This window comes from Dipteris shenzhenensis, chromosome 12 (genome assembly GCF_047967505.1).
Source record: "Dipteris shenzhenensis isolate YYH24624 ecotype China chromosome 12, Dip_SZ_1.0, whole genome shotgun sequence".
NCBI classification, from domain to species: domain Eukaryota; kingdom Viridiplantae; phylum Streptophyta; class Polypodiopsida; order Gleicheniales; family Dipteridaceae; genus Dipteris; species Dipteris shenzhenensis.
Genome location: NC_141607.1, coordinates 35,279,315 through 35,305,926, shown reverse-complemented (window position 1 = coordinate 35,305,926; position 26,612 = coordinate 35,279,315). Strand labels below are relative to the sequence as shown.

The following is a 26,612-nucleotide window of genomic DNA, read 5'->3' as shown; positions in this document are numbered from 1 at the left end:
GTTACTACAAACTCGCAACTACCTATTCCATCAAGCCAATGCCAAAATATTTACACTCCATTGCTCGAGCAACGAATCTTTCATGGCGATGACCCCCATTGGCTTGACTTCGTGCACTATAGCAATTGCTATCTTGGATTTAGGTTGATGAAGACTATGTTCACTTGTGTGAAGGGATCGTCTCCCACATCACTCCATGCTTTGCCTAGCCCAATCCTTCATTCCTCTCCTTGTTGGTGCCATTTGCTACCTAGCCTTCGTCGTACATTTGGGTCCTTTCTTGAAACTCCATCTCTTCATTCAAGGGGTTCAACATACACTCAACAAATTAATACTTGTGACAGTTGGGGTCACTATCAATGACATTGAAAATTTGTTAGGGATAGTCTTTGTATGAAATTGTCTACTCCACAACCAATACACTAGGGGGACATTGGTGCATTAATGTGCAAAGGTATGGAATTCTTATAGGGAAGGTTCAAGGTTGCAATTGCTATTGGAGGATGATTGGGTACAAACAAACTCGATGTTACATCACATTCTAAGAACAAGGCTATAGTGGACCAGATTCTGATAAAATGTGGTACAATGGAACACACTGGTGAGACTATGGATTCAAAAAGAGACTACTTGATGAGGTATTGCATGGACATACTTGACTTGCTCCAAAAAATAAGAAATACAAAAGGACAAGGTACTTTTTTCTCTTTGTATTAGTGTGGATTTCCAATGCATGCTATGGTCACATTGTTTCTCTAGGTGGAGGGCAACAATCTTCCAAACAGACAGAGTGGGAATTCTCAAGGCAAAAGCATGCAGAACCCTCTAGCAAACCCCTCCTCACCTTTCGAAGATGTCTAATGGTGCATCTATAGTCCTTCCAAGATCTGTACTGCCGACAAATGTAGGTGACAGTGAGGATATGCAAAGAATTCAAGGGCATAATGGTGAACATGACTTGATTGAAGATTGTGTTTGTGATAAAAAAGCCAAAAGATCAGGGGGGATTACAAGTAGCCATAGTGGGCTCAAGACTTGAACTTGAGTGGAGCTCAATGAGAGCTTGGTTCTAGAGGCAACTACGAGTAGTTCTAAAACTTTTGGGATGGACTAGTTGGGGTTCTAAGGATCAAGGTTGCAGATGTTGCTAGAGGATGAACAATTTGAAATAGGCCCTAGATGCTTAGTACCTTATAATATCGCCTAGATTGTGAGGGGGACAACTAGATGGACCTGTTGGTTCCTACCTTTGTTTCAAACGGAATCCAATTGTTCACGTATAATAGAGATGCCACAGACGAGGCTCGTTGTGGTACCTTCCCTCAACAAAGTTTGTTGCATACGTTTGTACACTTTTGAAGCTCCTTTTTTATTTTTAACCTCTAAGGCAAGTGTAGGTCTTTCCCAAGATATCTATTTATTAATGTGGAGAGCATGCCTCAAATGGGCATGCTACACCTACAATTAGAGCTCCACTTGTTGCAAGCTACAATTCTCATGCCAATCTTGCTCCCAAAATCCTTGTGCGAACACTTGCACTTGGTTGTAGCTCATGCTAATCTTCCCCAAAATTGTTGCACAATAGGCATGGAACAAGTGAGTCGACGACTACTATCATCCACCCTTTTTGTAGGTTGCTCTTTGCTTGTATTGCATAGTCCTCCCACTCATTACCATGTGTTGTTGCCTCTAAATTCTCTTCATCTAATTTTTTAAAGCAAATTTCAACACTCAAAAACCCTTTCTACTAGCTAATCCATGGATTTATAGTTTCCTTGCATATGTTCTCACAAATCTAATCTCCTACATGAGTAATGGATTACAAGCTACTCCTCTATGCATTTGTTGCAAATGATTGGTCCCCACTCAAGTCCTACAAGGATCCTCAAGGGATCTAGCAATGTGCTCGAATACCATGTAAGGAAGCAAGGAGACCAAACTAGACTATACTAAACACATGTAGAGCCAATTGCATGCACAAAAATGAATTATTGGTATGAACATCAATCACTAGCTAAAAAGTGCACAATCTAAAGATACAATAGAATAGCAATGTACCATGTAAAAAAATCCTAAGAGAAGGTGAGGTTTGAGGGAGAAGCCCCTAATGACCTAAAGCAAAAGTTAAAGAACCCTCTCCTATGCGGCACTAACATACTGTGCTCAATCATAATAGATTAACACATGCATGGATCCAATATACAAATCTCTAATTGGTGTTTTACATGCATGTGTGACAACACAAAGCCATCTACGTTGGAACAATAGAATGGAGTCATGTGGCACCCATACTCTTCATCCATATGAGGAGGGCTGCCACATTGTACCACGTGCCTTCTATGCTCGATGCTTCTTAGAAAAGTGCAAGGTGTTTTAGTTACTACACCTTTGTGCTATCCTTTGCCACTCAGCTAAAGCATGAAGCAACGCAAGCCAAGACACCTTGCTAATGTGATGCTAATGTGAATGAACATGATAATGTTCAAACTCAATTCATGGAATTAGCCAATATGTAGATGAGCATCGTGGGGGCACAGAGAGAGAGAGAGAGAGAGAGAGAGAGAGAGAGAGAGAGAGAGAGAGAGCACGCGGGCTAAGAATCGAGCCTTGGTAAACTAACAATTGCAACGCAACGTTAACTCCTTGGATACATTCAAGAAATTAGAGGTTTCATAAGCTCCTTGGATACATTTGTGAGATGGAACGGTAGTTCAAGGGCTAAGGCCCTATGGAAAAGAACCAAAATCATGGCTAGCTGGAAAGTTCTGATAATTCTATATCTAGTCTTAATTGAAGAGTGCTAAATCAAAGGTAATCAAAACCCTCCCCCATCCCTCGCATACACTGTTTCAAACTTCTTGCCTGGACACATTTGATTCCTAAAATACAAGTACCTATTTGAAAACCAATTCAGGCTTATTGATCAAAACAGACACAGCTGGAGACTCCAACATGTATTTCTGACAGACACACAAACCTGTTCTTTTAAGTGGTCCAACTGTTTGTTCTAAGAAAAGTAAATGACAGTTGAATTAACCAGAGTGAGTATACCACTAATTAACAAACTCATAAAGTGGGATGTCAGCAAGGCATGTATAAGATACCAACGGACAGACGTTGCCCTTTTAACCAGCCAATAGATCAATCTTAAATTGCAAAAGATCCATGACAAACCCCACTCGAACTTTTCAATCTTGTTCTCTTCTAATAGCAGTCATGAATCTGCTTCCTTGTCTTTTCTTTCAGCCTTTTTACGTTCCTACAATGAAGAAATTGAATCCAATCAGTAGCAAGAACTCCTTCAAAAAAACAAAAACAGATCACATTGCAAAACACAAGGCAGAAGAACAATGCTTACATCTTCCTCGGACTGCAAAGAGGCAAGCACATCACGTACAGACGGATCATTTGGATCAACTCCAGGAAGCTGCAGAAGACGACAATTTAAAACACCTCACTGGATTCGCTAACCAAGAAAGGGATTAAAAAACAAAACACTCGCAATACAATGCCTACTGGCTTGGATGTTTCATTACCGAAGACAGGATTGATGAGACAAAACTTTGATCAGCCAGAACTCTATTCATCTCAGATGAAATTCCACCCGATGCAGCACTGGCCTCCTGCATGGATATCTGTAAAGCTGCATGAACGATGCACAAAACATTAGGAAATCCTGCTTGCTTCTAACACTAAACAAGTGCAATCTAGAGAGGGTGAGAAGAATGACAGCTCAATACACAAGTATCCATTTTGTCTAGAAGATCTAGGTACCTCCAGATACAACCTTCGTGCATTATTAGTTCTGAGCTTAAGCTCAGCTGAGCAGCTCCTGCATTCTTTTATATACCTTTGTAAGACTAGAATAAGTCCAATCATACAAATTTAGATTTTTTGTTGTTCTAAAGATCAAAAATCTACACAGAAAAGAAAAGAGAATATGAAAGAGAAGAAAAAAGAGGTAAACAAAAACTTTTAAGAAAAACAAAAGGAAGACATACTTAGCAAGCAAAGCAACACTCATGTCGTCATCAGTGCCCAAGCATAAGCAGCTATACTGGGTTTCTAAAGACCCGTGGAGTCTCTTGGGCAAACCCAATGCTTACCTGACCGTATTGATTCAATATACTTTACTCCTGCATTCTTACCTGACCATATTGATTCAATATACTTTACTCCCAAAATACTGAACTGCTCTTAAAAAAACTCAAATTTTAAATTTTATCTTACTGCTACTTTGCTGATGACAGTATCCTGTAGTTGACCATGCGCTACCAGCTAAGAAGCTCTACTTTTATGAACTTATAAACAAATCATTCCAAGGGGTAAGTCATCATGACAATACAGAGCAAGAAGGTGCTAGAATTCAGCCAAACCATCACAACAGAAAATGCTTCCTTTACTTTTTTCATTATGATTCCACAAAACTTCCTATCTGAAATGAGACCGATTGCAAGTATAATTACTCTCTCTGTCTGTGGCCTCATCAACTGTCCCTGGATGGTAGCACTGTCCACATAATTGTTATAAAAAAATTTGCAATACTTGTTGAACTGCATTTGGTAAAAGGCTTCTAATTTGGCTCTCCTACCCCATGTTACCTGCTCACAGCTCCTGTCTGCTTGTAGACGTAGTTTGTGGTGCCAATTCGACTTCCCAAAAATTGTTTTGTACACCATCCTCTGATAAATTTCACCGGATTCCAATTCCTATGCACCAATGGAACTGCAGCAACCAGCTTGTGAATCACTGACATAGCACTGCAGTACATCAAAAGCAAGTTGCTTGTATTCTCTGTCTCACCCTCTGGCTGGGAATGAAAACTGCCAAAGACAGTTTTAACTTGTAATTCACTGGCACAGCACTTCAGTACATCATAAGCAAGTTGATTGTGTTCTCCATGTAACCATCTGACTCGAGATGAAGAAATTTAACTTGGCTTGGAAGGTCTCATATAAGACCCCACATAACTGACCTTTAAATTTTTATTTAAAACTGACTGTTGATGACCATAAATTCTGGGTTTTTATGTTGAGAAGCTTGCAGAAGATGGTAAAGTCCGCGTAGAACCGACCAGTTCTAGACGGCAACTTAAAAGTCTTTACCATCTTCAGTTCTACACAGGAAAATGAGCAACTTCCTAACGAGTCAACGCACGTTGCTCAAACAAATAAAAACCCAGAATTTATGCATCTACTTGGTTCTATTATGTAGCTTCAATTTGTGGCTGGCCATGGTGGAAATTGAAACTGAAAAGAAGTCAAGACTTTAGTTTCATTAAGGGGGTGAATTTTATCAACGAAGTGTGATTCGTTCCGTTGTTCTTCTGCTTGTTTTATAAAAAAATTAATTTGTAGGATTGGATACATTCTAGTCTTATGAAGGTATATATAATGAGGCAGTTTGATGTTGATGGCAAATGTGAACTGATCCTGAAGGATGTTCACATTGAGGTTGGTATTGTGACAGCCATTTACTTAGTGTGTCTCAGGTGAAAGAGTCATTGCAAATCTCGAGGATCACTATCACTAATCACAGCTTACACGCTGAATAAATTAAAGTTGCATAAGGACAAACCGATCTAATTGGAGAGATGGTGGCGTCAATGCTGAAGGGCCAAGAACTTCAAGATACTTTCTAAACGGAAACTGTACAATCCCAGGGTGTGGGGTATGACAAAGGCTCAAAGGGAAAAGCCTACTTAGGGAAAAGTTCTTGTAAAACAGTTGCTAGTTTTGAGTTCTGAATGCTTTGTGCAAGTTCTAAAGGAGTACAAGACAAAGTCCACTGCAAAAAGCAAGAAGGGCATCTTAATAGGGTACATTGTCAAGTCAAAAGGGTACCAACACTCCACCAAAAAGATTATCATCACCAGAGATGTGTTCTAGGAAAATGAGAGGAAAAACGAATTTATATCCCAAAGAGACACACCAGCACTCACAGAGAGAAGACCAGGACGTAGAGCCCTTGCAACATGAGAAGCAACCACTCCATCCAATAAGGGATGACTCTCCTAATGGTACATGACTTGGGAAAAGTCTGGTAGATCAGTTGATGGCACTAAGACACCTGCAAATACTCCCAGAAGATCCAGAAGACTTCACTAAGCCCTTAGCCAGCTGGGTTGATTATACCAGGACGTAGAGCCCTTGCAACATGAGAAGCAACCACTCCATCCAATAAGGGACGACTCTCCTAATGGTACATGACTTGGGAAAAGTCTGGTAGATCAGTTGATGGCACTAAGACACCTGCAAATACTCCCAGAAGATCCAGAAGACTTCACTAAGCCCTTAGCCAGCTGGGTTGATTATACCCTAAATGACAATTCAGCAACCATAGACATTTGAGAAAGCAGAGGGGAACTCACAAGAGAGCTAGCCATGAGGATAGCAATGAAATCCATACTCCACAACAAGACTGAAAATCTCATGTCTATGCCAACTCCATGCAAAGTCATTGCACCCAAGTGAGACTTCAAAGTCAAGTACAAGTCTAAATGGTCCTTTGGACATTTACAAGCCACAGTAATGGAAAAAGAACCACAAGGCAGAAGGATTTGACTACCAAGAAAGATTCCATATTGAGGATGATGACCATGACAATAGGGCTTGCCTTAGCTATGCACACCAATGGCCAATACTTCAATCAGACATTAACTTTGCCTTCCTGAAGGGAGAGCTCAAGAAGGAGGTGTGTGTGATAGCCTCCAGGTTTTAAGGCTCATAAGCATTTTAGAAAATCGGGGTTGTTCAATTTCCTTTAGCCGCCAACCGCTATCTTTGGGAGGAACGGAATGAGATTGTGCTCATTTTTATGTTGATTATCAAATCGTGATAGAGACAGACAATATGATTCCACAGACAATCTCTTCTGAAGATTGATTTACAGACTATGGTTTGTCTCAATCTTAGGTAACACACGAGCCAGAAGGAGCTGTAATCTCACAGAAGACATCCATCAGAGAGATTGCAGTCTTTCAAGATAGACCATCTACCACTTCAATGTAGGCCAATGCAAAGTTGTCCAAAGATGACATCTCCCCTTGTTACTCATTAACTATGCAACACTTCACCTGAATCAGCTTTTGCAGTAAGCCAAGGGAGGGCAGGAATTCAGTGCATCATAGACACACAAGATTACCACGACATCAAATACAGTCCACTCGGTGGCTACTTGATTTTGATTGGCATTTGATTCAAATACTATAATGTCTGCAACTTCATGAAAGGAGGAGGTTGCATTTCTTCAATATAGTTAGGAGGACCTTGAAAATGGTTAAGATAGACCTTGTATGATGAGTTCGTCGGAGAATGATCCATTAGACTGCAACAACCAAAGGAGCCTTCCATGGCAAAGAATTCGGTATTCATACTCAGTTATTAAGAGGAGGCGTGTACAAAATCCCTTGGTTGCTCAATCTATAAGGGCTCTAAATGAAGCTTCCTCCGTCTTGTTTCTCATCCATGCTACACAGTCTTTAAGTTACACAATTGCAAACTTAGTACGTTTAGTCCATTTGTCTGTTCACTCACTCTGGGCCCAATGTTTGATACCTTGGTTGTAGTGGTAAAAGGCATGACATAAGAGGCGCGTAAGGTACAAGACTCTAAAGACTTAAAATTTTAGTGGCTTAAGAGGCGTTATATATTTTTTAAATATTTTTTATATTTTCACAGGGAAGAAGGGTAGAATTTAAAACCATCATAGGTTCACAAGACATGTACATGTACTCATAGGAAAGGAAATAATGAGTCAATAAACATCATATTAATAACTGGTTACCAACATTGATCAAGCATGAGCCAAATAGGAAATAGTTAATCTTAGAAAACTAAAATACAAAATTTGAAATTTGTTAAAACTTTTACAGAAATGGATGCCTCTTACAGCTAAGAGGCGTTCCCAAACACCTCTAACGGTAAGAGGCATGCCCCAGACCCTTCTATGACCTTGGTTGTAAATCAGTCTCCAACTATTTTCATATTATTAAATCAAATATTTTGTAGCATACCTACACATTCTTGGATTACATTTATGGCTTATTCATGGATATTATTTCCATTTATTTTGTTTGTTAATGTGCACGTGTTTACTCACCACGTGGGAGTCATTCTTACAAGCCTTCACACACCGGCCAATTTATGTTCTATAGCAAATCCAGTGCACAGATCATCATCAGTTCATAGTTAGAGCACACTCAAATCTAGCCAATAGTTTTAGTTTAAGTAATTTTTGAGTTGTCTAGGTCAAGATGTGGCCTACCAAGCCTAGGCCTACATGTGTAATCAATTGTGTGCATGGGTAGAAGGGTCAAGGAGCAAAAAAATTGAAAAGATAATTAAGAATCAAACTAATCAATTAGATATTTTGGCATATAATGATTAAGTAAATATTAAAGTTACAAATTGTGATTTCTACTTCTAGCTTCTTCCTGCTCCACACAAGTGCCATCAGCCTGTTGCTCTTTTGCCTAAGACCTATTAATGTTCCAAGAGACTCCGACCTTGATTGTGATCTTACCAAGTCTCAAGACCTCTTCTAGACATCCCTAGACCTTGCACAGAATTTTCTTGATTGTGGGCTGGACCTCAAATCGCAGTAGCATATGCCCTTCCTGCTTGATTGCAATTTTCTCAGCAGTATATGTCATGCCCTCCTACTGCTCAGCGCTGGCACATCCTGGCCTCACCTGCTTGCAAATTCTACATGCTTTCAAGCTTTCTCTACTTCTAGCCAGCGATTGCTCTCAAATCCCTGTTCCTATTAGCCGCAACTTGCTGTTTGCCAGATTCCATGCTGTAGGAATGCCTAGAGGCCATTGCAAACAGCCTGTTACTAATTGCGATTTGAGCACGTGATGTTCTCTCCAGTTCTAGACAGCATTTTTCGCCTGCATGTGCAGCTAGAGACCTACATGTATCTAACTTGTTCAGAGTTCTAGGAGTCCTAACTAGGCTGGATTTGAGAGTAAACTAGCAGCTGATTTGCTCGAGCCCCCCCCCCCCCCCCCCCCCCCCGCCGGGTAGCTCCCTCCTCCCCCTTTTGCCGCCAACCTCCCCCTCCCCTCACTCCTCATCCCTTCAGCCTCGCCTTTTCCATTTCATCTCCACACCCTCAATGCTCTTTCCCCCCGGGTATTTTCCGGGTGCAATTTCAGTCCCATGGGCTTTCACCATTCCCCGCGAGCCTGTTCTGTGACCTCCCCAGATTTGTGGAGTACAACGGAGTGGTCGGCATATCTAATTAGTCTCGAACTTGGTTCTTTTCTCTGAGGTGTACTTTCGGTGACTACTTTCTTAACGAAAAGATCTGTCTCCATCTTATGGAGAGCCGTAAGAGAGCAATGTTGGCTAACAGCAATGGGGAAATTAAGCCACGGGTGCCCATCTCACTGGTCCCCACGGACTGGGGATTATCTTTACTAAATCCAGTCATGATGTCAGCTCTTTCAGCCAGGCTTTAACCAGTTTGGCTAGACTAGGCAGAGTGTTAAGTTTGTCGCCCCTTCTCACGCAACTGCTCTGCCTTTTCCCACCCCTGCCAGTTCCACCCAACCTCTACTGCCTTTTGCCCTTTGCTGCCGCCGCTTGCCAGCCCTTGGTGGTGTGCTGTAGCTCCCCCCGCCCCAGTTTCTCTTGTGCACAGGGCCATTTCCCCTTGTCCTTGTGGCAGCTTCCCATTGAAGACTACTCCCTGGATCTGGGGACTTCATCTGAGACTTTCGAGCCGCTTTTTTCTGCTCTAGTCGCCTGTTGGGGTCTTTTTGGGCTGCTGCTGTTTCGCAGCTCCCAACTTTCATCTCTTTTTGGGCTGCACCCTCAGCTCTCCTCCGCTTCTTTCCATCCTCAGCTAGCGAGAGGAGTTCTTTGGTTTGTTTTCTTGGGGTTCACATTCCGGTTGGTGAGCTGCTCTCATGACAGCTCCCTCGCCTCCCGCAGCCATCCAGGTTCTTCTTTCCTCATAAGACAAGCAGCAATTGAAAGCAATAGTTCAGTCCCTCAATGACAAAGCACTAGTGGGCCGCATTATTGGCCTCACGAGCACAAAGAGCCAGCTTTGTGATTGGATCCAAGCGAGCTTGACATTATAGGGTGACCACATACATACGTCACCATCTACGGGGGGGAATCTTTCTTCTCCAGCTAAGTTCCCCCGAATTCACCCAAACCTCGGTGGAGCACTTCCACGCGGGCAGACAGCGAGGTAGCTTGGCTGCCAGGCGAGCATCGACATACCAGCAGAGCAGCGAATTGCCACAAGCTCTTGTACTAGGGCTCGGCCAAACTCTCTCTACAGGCAGGGCCCTAGTGGCCCATCAAGTCCTCCTGGCTACCACTTGGTACATAGCCTCTTGCTGGTGATCTCACAGGGTTTGCAGCTCGGGCACCTTATGTACAATTTCTTGAGGGCAGGTTCGGATGGCATGAGGAACATTAGAGCCAAGATTGCCTAGTAAACAATATGTCTACATATATCTTCAAAATTATTCGTGGCTGTTGCTGAGGTGTCGTTCTAAATGCTGGAACCACTCCACAAAGCTTCGTGTCAAATGAAGAAGGATTACACTGGAGTTCAGCGACGTGGACAGTGACTTAACTGTTCACTGGCAATTTGGTGCAGTAGTATATTATCGAACGGCACTTCTATCTATAGCTTAGCCCTACATAGGTCTCTATACAGATTGGTTTACACCGTGTGCAAAAGGATTGCAACAATCTGCTACTCCTTGGAAATTGAGCTATTCTTGATTAGGGCTTAAGACAGTGCATTTACTCTTGATTTGAGTCATTAAAGATGCTTGTAAAGAGGTCTACGGGTCAAGCTAGTAAGCAAACAAAGGGTATCCTTGATTCCATCTAAGAGAAGGAAGCAATTGATGATCAGACTGTAGTTTTTGAACCCAATGATCCTCATGTTGGCAATGTTCAAGGGGATTTGCAGCAACTCCTCAAGTACAAACATCCCTTAACCAAGAGCTGATCATAAAGAGTTGTATGGACCCAATGCTACAAATATTCAAGGAGCTAACTAATGAGATTAAGACCAATAATCAAAAGATTCACCAAACGATGGAGAACATGTCTGCCACTTTTAATAAAAGGTTAGACCAGTTTAAGAGAAGCCAAATTTATGATGGGAAGAGACCTGTGGATAACCAAATTGATGGAGACTCAGGTTCTGATGATGATGATGATCATCCTATACATGTAACTCAACCGGTTGGTTTTATGGCTTCTACCTGAAGGACCTATCACTCTAGTGGAGTTACAGGTCATATGGATAAGGATTCAGCACATGGTAAGACTCCTAATAATAACAGTTCAGCGGCTGAAGAGTTGTGTCAAAAATTCCATGAATATAAGTTGCTACCAGCAAACCTTAGGGCAGCAATGACATTCCAGCAATATATACAAACAGTTCAATCCATTGAACCAAAAGGACCTGTTCATCAAGACAAAGATATGAAAGACAAGATTATACTTCCTAAATTCAAAGGTGATTCTACCTCTCCTGAGGAATTGGAGGAATGGCTCAGCAAGATGGATGACTACTTCCTTCTATATCCAAAGGGTGATCAAGGTAAAATCAAATTTGTTGTTGTTCATTTGGAAGATTCCCACTCTTGGTGGAGGCATCTACAGCAAGAAGGGTTAACTTTTAATGCTTGGGATGAATTCAAGGCTGAAATGCTATTTGTAAGTGGTATGATCTTACTCAGCAAGGATCTGTGAAAATTCATATCAAACAGTTTTGAAAATTGGCTTTGTTTGTTCATGGTATTGATGAAAGAGTTAGAATGCTCAAGTTCATCCATGGTCTGCACCCTAGTATTGCTTCAGATGTTGCAGCTCAAAAGCCCAATTCTCTTAAAGAGGCCATGCAGTTGGCAGAGCTTTATGAACCCAAATACAATGGGAAGGAGAAGACTTTGGGTATTGGTCACTTTGGAACTAAACCTATGGTCAAAGGAGTTTCCAATGATGAAAGCAAACTTCCTGCACCTGCTACAACTTCTTTTATTTCTAGGTTCCCCACAGTGTAAGGCAGTGGCATGGGACAACCTAAGGCTTACAAGGCTACAGATGTAAAGTCATCCTTTAAACCCACTCCAAAGGATGATCTGAGTGATAAAAGAAACAAGTTGGTTAAGCAATTATTGATGACAGGAAGAAGAAGAATTTGTGCTACCTTTGTGGTGAGAAGTGAACCCCTAAACATAGGAATGTGTGCAAAGCAAAAACATGAGTAAAGTTGAGCTTGATTCTAGAGATTGATGAGGATTTATCTCCTAATACTTCTATAGCAGAATCTGAATTTCATGAATATCAGAACTGTGTGAATGAAGGCCTTGATGATGATGAGGATCATAGTTCCAAAAAGGGGACCACCTTTTCCTTTGATCCAAGTGGGTTATCCATGTTTGACACCATGCTTATGGATGATAGTTTACCAAGGTGCTCAAATAGATCTAGACAATGGAACATTGAAGTTGTTGAAGGTTATGAGGATGAGATCAGAAATTCTGATGGAAATGATGCTGTTGATGATGATGAAGTGTATTGGGATACACAATCAGTTGTGTACAGCATATCTCCTGATGTTTTTATGGGTTGCAAGGGCTCGCAAACCCTTAGGTTAAAAGGAACAATCACTAATAGACCAGTCCACATTTTGGTTGACAATGGGAGCACTCATAACTTCATTAATGCAAAGACACTTCAAACGGTGAGGTTATGCCCATCCACCTTTGGATCATGGGATCAAAGTTGAGGAGGCTAATGGTCAGCATTCCCACAGTAAGTAGTATTGTCAGGCTGCTCAAGTGCAACTTTCTCAAGACTATACTTTTCATGGAGATCTATTTGTCTTGGAAATGGGACCTATTGACATTGTCCTTGGATGTGAATGGTTGAGAACCTTGGGAGAATTCTCTATGGACCTTAACAGACTGTATATGAAGTTTATGCATGAAGGTAAGCACATCACTTAAATGGGTCACCAATCTCCTAAATTGTCCTTAATGTCTTCAAGAAGAATGGCCAGAGACCCCAAAAGTGTTTGTAAATTCTATGCTATTCAGTTGACCAAGTCTCAAGAGGGTAATGGGTTGTTGGTGGAGGATAAAGACATGCAGTCCCTATTACAGCAATACTCTGATGTATTTGCTGATCTTCCCAACCATCTCCCTCCCATGAGAGATGTGGATCATGCAATTGTGTTGGAGCCAGGATCTAAGCCAATCAACAAAGCTCCATACAGACTTTCTAGAGCTGAAAGGGAAGAGGTGGCAAGGCAAATAAAGGAACTCCTTGACAAGGAATTTATTACACAGTCAGTCACCCTTTGCCTCTCCTGTGTTATTGGTTAAGAAGAAGGATGGCTCATTTAGAATGTGTATTGATTACAGGGATTTGAACAAAATGACAGTTAAGAATAGGTTTCCTATCCCTAGAATTGATGATCTACTATATGAGCTTAGAGGGGCAAAGTATTTCACAAAGATTGACTTAAGGTCGGGCTATCATCAAATAAGGATGAAGGAAGGAGATGAACATAAAACTTCCTTCAGGACAGAACGTGGGCTTTATCAATTCAAAGTGATGGCATTTGGCCTAACCAATGCACCTGCAACTTTCCAGGCCCTAATGAACAAGGTATTGCAACCTTTCCTCTATAAATTTGTGTTGGTATTCTTTGATGATATATTGATCTACAGCAAAACGAAAGAAGAGCATTTATTGCATGTCCAGCAAGTATTGGAAGTATTGAGGACACACCAGTTGTATGCCAAATCAAGTAAATGCACTTTCATGGCTGAAGAAGTGGAATATTTGGGCCATATTGTCAGCAGTAGTGGCATTAAGGTGGATCCCAGCAAGGTAAAGTGTGTAAAGGATTGGCCTATACCTCAGAATATCACCCAGCTGAGAGGGTTCCTTGGTCTAGCATCATTTTATAGAAGGTTTATAAGGCATTTTGCCAAATTGGCAGCTCCTCTCACTGATCTTCTCAAAAAGAATGCTTTCCAATGGTCTGACAGTGCCAATAAGAGCTTTGAAGCATTAAAGGAGGCATTAACTTCAGCGCCTATCTTGGTATGTCCTGATTTCTCTCAACCTTTTATAATTGAGGCTGATGCTAGTGGAAGGGGCATTGGAGCTGTCCTAAAGCAGAGTAATGGAGTTATTGCCTTTGAAAGTTGGAAATTGGATGACAAGGAGTCAAGTTTCCACATTTATGACCAAGAGATGTTGGCAATACTTCATGCAATCAAAAAGTGGCACCACTACATTTATGGCAGCCATTTCAAGGTCAAGACTGATCATAAGACTCTCAGATATTTTCTCTCAGTCTTCTCTATCACCCAAGCAAAGGAGATGGCTATCCATTGTGCAAAACTATGACTTTGACATAGATTACAACATGGGCAAAGAAAATATTGTGGCAGATTCTCTTTCCAGGATATGGGCTTGTACTTTATCATCTATTACTGAGGTTTATAAAGATTGGATCCATGGCATTCAAGAAGAGTATCTCAATGATCCTCAAGCAGCTGCTATGTTCCAAGACTTGCAAGATCCTGACTGTCAGCAATATCCCAATTTCAAGTTGCACAATGGGCTCTTGTGGTATAATGATAGAATATTTCTTACTGAAAATTCCTCCTATAAGCTGCTAATGTTGCAGGAATTTCACTCATCTCCTATGGCTGGGCATATAGGCCTCAACAAGACATATGATAAGGTAAAACAAGACTTTATCATCTATTACTGAGGTTTATAAAGATTGGATCCATGGCATTCAAGAAGAGTATCTCAATGATCCTCAAGCAGCTGCTATGTTCCAAGACTTGCAAGATCCTGACTGTCAGCAATATCCCAATTTCAAGTTGCACAATGGGCTCTTGTGGTATAATGATAGAATATTTCTTACTGAAAATTCCTCCTATAAGCTGCTAATGTTGCAGGAATTTCACTCATCTCCTATGGCTGGGCATATAGGCCTCAACAAGACATATGATAAGGTAAAACAGAGTTTTTACTGGAAGGGGCTTTGGAGGATGTTCTTGCTTATGTTCAAAGCTGTAAGCCCTGTCAACAAAAAAGGGAGTTGAATTTGAGGCCAGCTGGTCTACTACAACCTCTACCTATACCTCAAGGTAAATGGACACATATCAGCATGGACTTTATTACAGGTCTACCAGTGACCTCTATGGGTTGGAACAGCATCTTTGTGGTTGTTGATAGACTTACTAAAGCTGCCCACTTCATTCCTACTAAGACCCAATTTACAGCTTCCAAGGTGGCTAAGCAATTCATGGAGAATGTGTTCAAATTACATGGACTTCCTCAGGAGATTGTGAGTGATCGTGATGCTAAGTTCATGGGGCAAGAGCTTTTCAGTTCTATGGTAACACTTCTTACCCCAAGTACAGCAGATCACCCTCAAACTGAAGGGCAAACAGAGAGGGTTAACCGCTGGTTGGAAGAGTATCTAAGGCATTTTTGCTTTGAGACCCAAGCATCGTGGGATCAGTGGTTGCATCTAGCTGAATTTTGTTATAATACCACCAAGCATACTTCAATTGGTATGAGCCCTCTTGAAGCCATGTTTGGCTGTAAAGCTCATGTCCCATCAACCATTATTGATCAAGCATTGACAAGCCAGCAAGCCAAGGATGATTTGGCTCACATGACTGCTCTATTACAGCAATATAAAGATAATATGGTAAGGGCCCAAGCAAGGATGAAGGATTATGCTGATGAGCATAGGAGAGATCTTCATTTTGAAGAAGGGAATTATGTATTTCTCAGATTACATAAGTCTAGGCATGCTTCTTTGAAAGGTAATACCAATGTTAAACTTGCTCATAGGTATTATGGACCTTACAAGGTTTTGAGGAAAGTTGGGGAAGTGGCTTATGAGTTGGAGCTCCCACCATCCTCTAGGATACACAAAGTATTCCATGTATCACTGCTCAAGAAGTATTTGGGGCCTAAGGAGCAAGTTATGGAAGAGCTACCTCCTATGGATGAAGAGGGCCAAATTGAGTATATACCTGAGAAGATCCTTGGATTTAGAGATCATGTGTTGAGGAACAAGTCCTACATGGAATATCTTATCAAATGGAGAGGTCTACCTGATGAGGAGTCTTCTTGGCAGCCATCTACAATTGTGGAGCAGTACCCTCAATTGCTTAGCTGAATTCTATGGCCAAAATTGAGTCTTTATGAGCAGATTTGATTTTCTCTTGCTATATAGCATATATGGACATGCTGCAGCCAGCATTCACTATCCTTTCTCAGATCAGCATGTCTCTCACTGGATTATATGATCAGATCTCTTATATTGGACAGCATAGCTCTTCCACCCGATTGCTTGATTTCTTGGGAATATTATATGATCCATTTACAGATCAGCATGCCTACAGGGAGGTATTTGACTGAGAAACTTCATTGTTCAGCTGATATGACCAGAATTAAGCTGTTCAGGTTTACAAGGAGCATTGTATGTCCAGGTTACAGCCTTTTCAAATTTGAGGACAAATTTCTATTTGAGGAGGGAGGATTGTAACAGAGGGTTACTTTTTACTTAGGCTAAAAGTTAGTAGAAAGGCCTTTATTGGCTTGTAAGTGTTTTCTTCCTTTTTTAGGGGATACCATAAGTTGCCACGTGGCATCCAAGGAGGTAATCCCATAAGCAATACTGCTTTGTACTACCCTGGGCCATACCTATATAAGGGCTCTAGTTGTACTTGGCAATACATTCATGACTTGTACTTCATTACTGAAATAGAATATACAGCAAGAGTTCAATACTCAGATGAATTCTAAAAAGGATTGACTTCCTCCAATCCTTGTGCAGCCCCTGACAAGTCCCTGTTGAAGATCCAGCCCATGATCTTCCTCTCCTACCCTTTTCCTAAACATAAGGTACTACACTACTTAACTCTCCTGCCAATTCTAATAAACTTAGTAGTGTTTACTGTTAGTTAGGAGCAGTCTTGTTGCACATCGGGTGGACACAATGGGATAGCGGCCTGGCCAGTTCTTTCGAAGCATGGCTCCACCTTCTCGTAGAGGTAGAGGCACGACTTTAGGCACTCTCATCTAAGGGGAGCAGGCACACAGATGGTGAAGATTTCCCAAAGCCTTGGTGGGATGGACTCACAAAGCCTTGGCCCGCCCAGTTGGGTATAGTTAGCTCTCTAGGACCGGGGTACCCCTCATGAACCAGCTTTTGCAGCACTCCCTCAACTCCTATCGTTGCAAATTCTACAAAGTGGGGCTTGGAGGATTTCTTCATGCCAAGGCGGGGGACCCAAGGGTTGAGGAGGCACTCGAGTGGCAGAGAACCAAGATAGTGGGCCGCTTGGGCAAGGACCGGACCAATGACCCAATTCCAATATCGACAAGACACGAGGGTACGCGTTGTAGTCTTTGGGGCCGGCCTTTGGGAGATTCAATAGGATCCAAAAAGATTACTTCATTAAGTATGAATGAAAGCTGCAGGAGGAAGCTCTAATGCGGGAGTACATCATGTCAAGCATGAGAAAAAACCAGCTCAAAAGGAGCTAACAAAAATCCAAGATGGAGGCTGAAAATGCCACCTCAACCCTGAAGAAGACTCGGAGATCCTCTCCAAACTCTGAAAAAAGTCTCTCTCCTGTCTGTAGCTGCTCTGGAGCATCCCTGCATGCTCGCCCAGATGGCCATCAGTGTGTGTATAGTATCAGTTGTACATCTGGTCCTCCAAATATGCCAAGCTGCAATGCTAGCCAGAATCTCCCATCTGGCCCTTCAAATATGCCAAGTTGCAATGCTAGCAGCTCTAATAGGAGTGAAGGGAGCATCATGGAGAGAGCACGACTTCACAGAGTGTCATCGTATAATGAAGGCCGAGTCTAAGGCATGTCCCTCGAAAAACACATGACGGGTCTTCAAGGTATAGGCAACACCTCTTCCTGCCCGCACCAATCCCCAAAGAACTATGGGGGACAGTGTCCAGTATCAATGCTTGGAACCTTTTGTTTGCCTGCTGCAGTTTTATGATGGGAGGCCATTAGTTTCCCCCAGCTACCCTCGTCGCCATGCACCATGGGACTTCAAGTACCTAAAGCAACTTTTGCAAGGCGGAAGCATTTCTACGAGGCTTGGGATGTTGTCTGAGGTTGTTTTTAGAGACCGAGGCTTTCATTGAATGTATGTTCCTCCACCCTCGTTGTTAGCTTGTTCCACAAATTCCTTGCGCCATGAGTTGGGTTCTCTGCAAACAAGCTGGTTCTTTTCTTTCGATAGCCGGCTTTCTCTTTATTTCACTAAATTGTATGGTTGGTTCTTCATGCATTCATAGAAAGTTATTTTCTTTTTGGGGGGGGGGGAAGAATAAACTAGCATAGCTAGGGTTATTGATACTAAGAGAGAATTTGTGTTAAATTCTAAGAGGTAGATCGTGCATTGAATAGCTTCTACATGGAGCTTTTGAGACATCTAGACATCTCCAGATATTACTAGTGTCTGGTTCTTATGTTTTGAACTCAATATCACGAGATATTCATTGGATGTATGTGTGTTAGGACTGTCTAGATCTTTTGGTTTTGCCTAGAGATCTGTATTAATATTGTAATTGGAGCCTTGCATCATTGTAATAAAGAAATAAACCAAGGATTAGCCTACATGAGGTGCGAGTGTCTATTCTCTCTCTAAAACCTACCTGCAAGACTTGCCGTAATGGGCAATATATCCATTACTTAGTTAGTCGAAGTACACGAAGAATAATTGTGCAATTGTCAAAGCATAATTTCTACTGATTAACATAATAAACTTCAAATTTTAAGTTAAAACTGAAATTAACATTCACACACATATCATTCACCAAGATTCACATAAGTAAAACTCTACCATCATGACAATAAAAATAGGGGCACCCATTTTAATACTCACCAAAAGCTAGGTCTTGATCCTCTCCAGTGGTTTCAGCCATGGTTGCGTCTCCAGAAGGGGCATTTGTAGAAGCTGCCCCTCCCTCTGACATAGACATGGCAAGGGCCTGCTCTAGCAAAGAGTTTTCATCATCCTGCCATCATCACAAAGTCACCTACAACTATAACAACCGGGAGCTTCAATTCAAACCCCTCTCTATATTTAAAGTATGCCAAGTGACTACGAAAACCAAGTGAAAATACTGTCGATAGCATGGAAATCTCATAATCTCAATTTCATGAACTTTCGAAAAGATCCATTAGCCATTACCATAGCATCCGGTCCCTTCTCTGCTCCTGCACTGGTGCCAATTGCTTCAGTCATTGTGACATCAGTAACACTTCTAGATTGTACTTCTTGAGAAGCTTTTGCAGAAGCCTCCTCGGCCCTCTTAGCAGCTGCTTCTTGTCTAGCCCGTTCTTCTTCCATGGAAACGCGAAGGGCAAGGGCTAGCTCTGGATCCAGATTGGGATCCACTCCAAACTCAAATCCACCTGCACCGCCAGCTGCAGCAGCAGCTGCCGCAGCTGCCCCTGCGGCAGCAGAGGCAGCAAAACCACTACCCGCTTCTCCATCACCCGTGAAAATGGGAGAACTGCATCCAGATCTTGATTAGATCTACCCAGACGCAGCAAGAAAAGAATTAACGAAAAGATCAAGCAAGTAGCATGTAAAGCAGACACTTCAGTGCAGCTTACGAGATCAAGACATCCGAAAGAACACGAAGACCGGCTGGAACATGCACAAGATGGCTATTGTCATCGCTAGTAACAGCAGACAGAAGAGCCTCCAGTTTTTCAGACTTCCCATCATCCTCTTCTCCAAAATCCACAATGTCTAAGGAAACATTGTTCTTCTTCAACTTCTTCCCAATCGTCTCTAGCACTTTCTTGTCATAAGGAACTGGGCTGCAGCAGGGACAAAAACGAATGAAAGTTCAAAGTAGTCCTACATTCATGCCAGGAAACGCCCAAATACATCAATCACCACATGAAGATCCATTATGGAAACCTTGCATCAATCTACCATCTATCAAGAGACTAATTTACCTTCCAGCAAACAAGATGATTCTTTGACGTTGTTGCTTGTTTTGCCTGTGTTTCAGGGCCAATTGGGCCACTTGCACGGCAGCTGTGAGATTTGCATCACCGGCAACTTCCACGCCTGGTAAACAGAAGTTTCAGCCTACTCGGTTTGTTCTGACAAAAAATTTGCATCAAAGAGGTTGATATAAGATGTAAATACCGTGCATGCAAGCAAGAATTTTGCCCAGATCACTCGTTGGGGTTACAAGAACGCGCACGCCCTTGCCCGCCATTGTGAGGACACCGACCGTATTCTCAGGATTTGACTGAAATAAACGCAACTGTTATGGACGTGCGCAACTCATTCCCTTTGAATCCTATTGTTACTATCGAAAACCTAAAATGTTCTCATGGATCCGAATACCTGAGTCTTCGCTCCACAAATAAGATTGACGGCATCAGCTTGCGATTGGAAGCGGTTGGGGGCGTAATCACCGTTGCGCATCCATTCGGAGTTGTCGACACAAATCATGGTAGCCTGGAAGGATGAAATCAAAAGAGGAGATGAAAACAAAGCCTGAAGGTGCATAGGGATGGTGATCGAAGGTAAGCTTGCCAATGATTCTTACCTCAAGCACCATGGCTGAGAGAAAGCGATCGATCTGCAGGGGCTTGAGGAAGGGAAGGGACTGCTTGTCTTCCAAGCAACAAGTGAATGTGAGTCTTAATAGTTTGTATAAAGCAAAGTCTGTTGATACTTACAAAGACCAACAAACAAAAATGCCACCATTCTAGTTCTAGGAAAGGCCTCTTATTATAAAACTCCCCCCCACCATCCACGCAAAAACCATTTAATTAGTTTTTGTTTGGCCTACCCTGGCATGGCCTTATTATTAATGGTTCTTCGGTTAAGAAGCGAAATTCCATTTGTAATTGGCCTTTGCTCATGGGATGGTCTAATGGTTCGTGGGTTAAGACTCGAAATTCCATTTGTAATTGGGTTTCCCTCATGGGAAGGTCTAATTGGAGGTTCTAGTTGGAGATGAGAAAAATACATGTTTTAGAAATTAGCATTTTGATTTTTGGCCTGCGCAAGGGACAGGCTATAGTAATCATTTTCGTTGGCCAAAGATGATAAACCTTCTAATTGTGGTTGGCCGGGTGGCCGCGTTCGAGGGGTAGTTTAGTTTATTTTTGGACGCATGCAAACAGGTGATTGGCTGTCCACCGCTGCTATTCTTCCGGGCAAGCCTGATGAATTCTATTCAACTTGTTGAGTGATGATTTCTCCTTGACAGGAGGGGTCCATGTCATACCTTTCTATTTGAATTCCATACTCTCGAATTGTCCTTATGTTCAGCTTACACGAAATTCGCTTTTGCCTTGCTCCTGGCACTCTTGCAAAGATTTAGCCTCGCTATCTTGCGAGACAGTAGCATAGCGAGAGAGAGAGAGAGAGAGAGAGAGAGAGAGAGAGAGAGAGAGAGAGAGAGAGAGAGAGAGAGAGAATTGGGGCAATGGCAATGGGATATCGCTTTGTCGTTAATTTTTTAAACATGCCAAAACTTCAAAGTGTTTATTAAGTCCAAAACAGAAGAAAAAAGTACATATAAGGAAACTATATGTCTTCAAAGGAGACAAAAGCTTCTATTCCAAGAGCTGGCTCACAATCTGGAATGCCTCATGTTTTCTTCCAAAGTACTGACGTGATCTCTTTATATCCACACAAATCTCATCAATTGACATCTTAACTATTCGAGTTATCCTAAAAAGCACCTTGTTCCTGAAATTCCAAATGTGCCATATTATAAGAGCTCTTATAAGTTTCCATATCTCGTATGTCATCTCATTCAAGTTCCTTTTATCTCCTAGCAGAGCCATCTCCTAGCTTGGCTTAATGGGAACATGGCATTTGTTCAACCTGTTAGTTGTTTCCCACCAAATTCTCCAGATTAACATGCATTCCTATAGGATGTGAAGGTGAGTTTCTTTGAACCTATCAAACAAAGGACAAAGAGATGACACTTTGCGATTCCACTCGGCTATTCTAGCCTTGACATGAAATTTTCCAATTATTACTCTCCACAAAAGTAAATTCAGTTTGAATGATGGGGTCGCATTCAAGCCCCTCTGTATCCTCTTATCCCACATTGGGTTTTTGTCAAAGGGAACCTGAATTTTCCATTACTCCCTTGCTAAGTCTAGATCGAGATCATTAGAGCTTCTTTAAAGTCTTTTAGAGTAAGCTTCGAAAAGGGTTTGCCCGCTTTCCATATGAATCCTTTGTAACCATTATTACTTCTATAGATATGGTTGGTTGGCCAAACTATTCAACTGCAACTATACAATTCTCCTCTTGGCCCTTGATAACTGATAATCCCAAGCAATCACCTCAATATCAATCCACTTACAAATGCGTGGGTCCCACATCTATCTGAAAGTTTTTAACCCTTTCCTAAAGAGTCTTACTACAACTCTTGGGTGTTGTGCAGCATGGCTATTCCTCCATTGTATGCCCAATTATTAGCCAAAGAGATCTACCAAGTGAAGCATCTCCATACAAATATATAATCTCAGCCCACATCCCTGTGACCTAGTTTTCCAAACTCGAACCATGCTTGAAAGAAATTCAGACTGTGGAATTTTGATTGGGAAGTCTGACAAAATCACATCTTGCCAAGGCTCATCAATGCCTTTGGGTGCATTTAAACATACTAGTTTTCTTGCAATTTTTGCCCATGGTTGATCACTTCCTAACTGTAGTATCGATATAAGGTATCATTCTTCTCTTTCATCTTCCTCAATCCAAGACCACCGTACTCTTTGGGTGTAGATATCAAATCCCACTCTAAAGCATGCCAACTACCCTTCCATATAAAGTTGGAAAACATAAACTCGAAAATGGCAGAATTGAAAGCACATATACCATGATAGATTCCAGTATGTGTTTCGCAATTGTTATTTTTCCAGCCAAAGAGAGCATTTTTCTAGACCATTTCTCAAAATTAGTGCTAATCTTTTAAGACACCATTCGAACTTACTTCTAAGCAAGACTCCTATTCCCACAAGGCATCCAAGATATCTATAGATTTGTCCTGAGGGAACCCATTTGAACTGGTATCTTGCTATCCATCTAGGTTTCTCATCCCATCCCAACCATAAAGCCATAGTCTTATCATTATTAACCTTTGAGTAAGACAATTTTGCAAATTCATCAACCATCATAAAATTCTCCACATTTTCTTATGTTCCAACCAAAAGGTTGGTGTTATCATCTGCAAAGAACTACGAGCAATAAGTGGATCCATCCGACAGTTGCATACCTCTTATCCTCCCCAAGTTCATGTTATAGTCTATCTGACATAACAATGGTTCTGTCACTATTGCAAAAATTAGTGGTGCCAAAGGGCATCCTTGCCTTACGAGACCTAACTTAAAGGTTTGATAAAAATAGCTATTTAAGGAGATCTTAGCCCAGGCATTTGAGAAAATCATATTCGTTAGTCTGCAAAAGCCCTTTCCAAAACCCAATACATCCATAGTTCTCAAAATAAAATTCTAGCTCACTCTATCATAGGCGTTTTCTAGGTCTAGATTGAGCATCATCAATCTTTCATTTTATGTTACAACATAATCGACTACCAGTAATGCATTTAGGACTACTTTATGAATATTCCTTCTAATGTCAAACCCATACTAAGTAGGATGGATTCTCCCCAAGATATACTTAATCATGTTGGCTAGTAACTTTGCAATTATCTTGTAAGCTAAAAGTGGTCTCCAGTGATTAGGACTCAATATGTTAGAGCTCCCCATAATTAACTTTATAACACTAGTAGGATATCACTTCATTGTTGCATAGAGTTGCTTCAACCCAAGATTCTCAATTCAGCTTTCAGCTTCAACCAAAGTCATTTGCATGTGTCATTGTTGGGATTTTACATTTTGGGCTGGCCTTTTGAATGACAAAAGTCATTCATCCTTTTTTTTTTGGCGAGAAAAAAATATCCTTTATTAAAGGAGGACAAAATTGTAGTTACAAAAATATGAATTTTATTCATGAGGCCTACCCTTAAATGTTTTATGAGATAATTCATTGGAGTGGATTTTTATGTGGAGTTTATGTTATCAATTTGAGTATATTGTAGGGAATGATCTAACCAATAAATGTAGTTTATGTTGGTCATGTTGATGTTTGTTCATCTACATGTGGACCAGAGTTGATCCATAGATTGTAGTGGGCACATTAATGAGTTGTTTCCATGTTGTGGTCACACATGAATCTTTCAAGTTAGGATTTGTCTATCATCGACTTGTTCTTAAAGTCAATGTTGAAGTCTCTTGAAATGCAAGTGTTAGTGTGTGGGTTTATTTTGCACTAGTTGGATTGCTCAAATAAGTGTCTCTATGCTTGCCTTTATTGATTTGTACAAATATAATATTGCCAAATTTTCCATGTTTGGCTTTTTAAATATTGTCAATAATGTCTCAATACCTTCATTGAATTTGTATTGTGTTATTTGAAGTTGAACGTTGTTTTTGTAGTATGTACATAGACCTTGTCCTTGGTTGTGATAAATGTTGCTAAAGCCTAGAAGGGATGCATTTGTTGAGTTGGATGTATGTGTTTCTTGTAGGCAAAGTACTATTACTGTGAGAATATTTTTACTAGAGAGTAGATCTTCTTTATGGCAATGTAATAATCTTGTGTTAGTGATTGCAATGTATTTCTAGTGTTGTTTTATTTTGAGAAGTCTATTTAATTGGGTTTCCATGTTTTAGTTATTCTCAATAGAGAAATTTCCACCATGACTATTTTGTCTACCTTGATGTGTTTTTGCTGGAGCATAAAAAGGTTGTTTGGGTCATTTAGTTGAGAGAGTGTTGTGTATACCAAACTGTGGTTTTTGATGTTGGAAAGGTCAAAATCCAAAGAGTCCATTGATAGTCCTTGTGTATAGTGAATTCTTCATGTAGCTAGTTGTATTGGGAATTGTGTTCTTGTTATGGTATTTAGATTGTTCTTTTTGATTTAGAAGTCCCTATATATTTGCAAGATTGGAGTCCATGATGGTGATATATGTTTGTCGTATAAGTATGTGTTATTTATGCATGCTTGTTTCCCTATTTTGTTGTTGTGCAATTCAATCCATATTACTGGAGGCCTTATCATGGTCTCTAATTCTCTAAAGATTCATTCACAAGTGCATCTTTAATGGTAAGTTTACTAGAGCAAATCACTATTATCATAAGTGGCTTTATATATATTTGTGCCATCATGCAGTGGCTTTTGGATCACATGGGATGTTTGTAGTTTTGATGAAGTCCTATGTCTGCAGAAGTGAGGCACATCCTCTTTTTGTGGAGGTCTCCTTTGGTATAGTTTATTCAATTCTTATAGATTGCTTGATTGTGTACCTATTCGAATACGATTGAGGATGTCACAATGAATAGCATGTTGCTTTAACGCATAGGTCTCATTAGTTCATAGTAAAGTACATTTTCTTTCTATAAAGAAGCTATCATTGCTAATGTTGTTGGTTTACAACAGAAAATCCATGAGTCCTTGGTGGGGCTAGCTTGGCACAAGTAGTATGTCCATGCCACCAAAAGGATTGCTGTGACTATGCTTTATTTAGCACATGCACATGTCCGATGCAATAAAATTGTTTTGTCCTATGAGTGACACTTCATGAAACACAAGCAGCTCAACATTCTTGTACAGTGTTGACATTTCTTAAAGCTTCTCTAATGTGAGTGCTATGTAATTAGATATCATGAGAAGCAAATGAAACACTAAGTGAATGCCGGTTCCTTCTATGTCATATGTTGCTTTCCCAGTGTATGCTAATGTATGCTAATAATAGAGCTCTTGGTAGTTCTATGTTTGGAGTTTCTTGATGGCTATAATGGCACAATTGTGCTTGAGTGATTAATAGAAGAGTGAACGTCTTCCTCGTCCCTACATTACCTGATAAAAAAAGGTTCGGTTGTTTTGTTGGTGTAATTATCTTCTTTAGTAGAATGTCTTGAACAATTAGACTTTGTTCATAGTTTAGCTTAGGTAAGTATTTGTGGTATTTTTTATTTTCCATTATGTGGTATGCCAATGCTTAAGTGTTTGCAATTAGTTATTTTTTGTTCTTATTTTCATCTCTCTTGCAAGTTCAAATGCATTGTTGCTATTTATAGCGTTGCCAATGGTACAGAAGAATTAGATGTGCAAGAATTTGTTGTTGCTCTAGGTGGAAGTATTGTTGATACTTTAATGTATGTTTCCCCATTGTGATCAACAATTTCATTGTTATTAATGTAAAAGTCGTACCATGATGTGTCCAATGAAGGGTAGAAAGAGCAAGCATAGTTTCCTGTAATGGTTCTCAGGGTCATTAACCTTATTGTAATTATTAAATCGGATTACCTTTTACAGTCCTTGAGTTGATTGTCTATGCTTGTGTACTCGCATACAAAAGATGCAAGGCATATATCTATCAATGTAGGATGTTGTTTTGCGTACTTAGTAAATACAATCTGAGAAGAATTTGTCTTTGCTTTGTGGATCCATTTTCTAAAGGTCTCTTTGCCTCTTTAGTAGTAGTGT

General features: G+C 40.8%; 1 protein-coding gene across 1 annotated transcript; it reads right to left on the bottom strand.

Annotated features, from left to right (window-relative positions):
- Positions 1-2,755: 2,755 nt before the first annotated feature.
- On the bottom strand, positions 2,756-20,806 carry RPN10 (regulatory particle non-ATPase 10). The gene is made up of 10 exons (XM_087382968.1): positions 20,641-20,806; positions 20,436-20,549; positions 20,232-20,337; positions 20,036-20,150; positions 19,685-19,894; positions 19,257-19,581; positions 18,948-19,080; positions 3,537-3,643; positions 3,359-3,427; positions 2,756-3,259 (listed from the first exon to the last, which is right to left on the bottom strand). Exons 1-10 carry the CDS (start codon positions 20,650-20,652, stop codon positions 3,215-3,217), a joined length of 1,236 nt encoding a protein of 411 aa, XP_087239094.1. The 5' UTR covers positions 20,653-20,806; the 3' UTR covers positions 2,756-3,214.
- Between the last annotated feature and the right edge of the window lie 5,806 nt (positions 20,807-26,612).

Excerpts from the sequence above, each read along its gene's own strand:
- RPN10 (XM_087382968.1), bottom strand. Across the intron at positions 20,338-20,435 it reads TTTGTGGAGCGAAGACTCAG|TCAAATCCTGAGAATACGGT; the intron begins GTATTCGGATCC and ends CGTTTATTTCAG. Across the intron at positions 3,260-3,358 it reads CTTTGCAGTCCGAGGAAGAT|GAACGTAAAAAGGCTGAAAG; the intron begins GTAAGCATTGTT and ends TCTTCATTGTAG.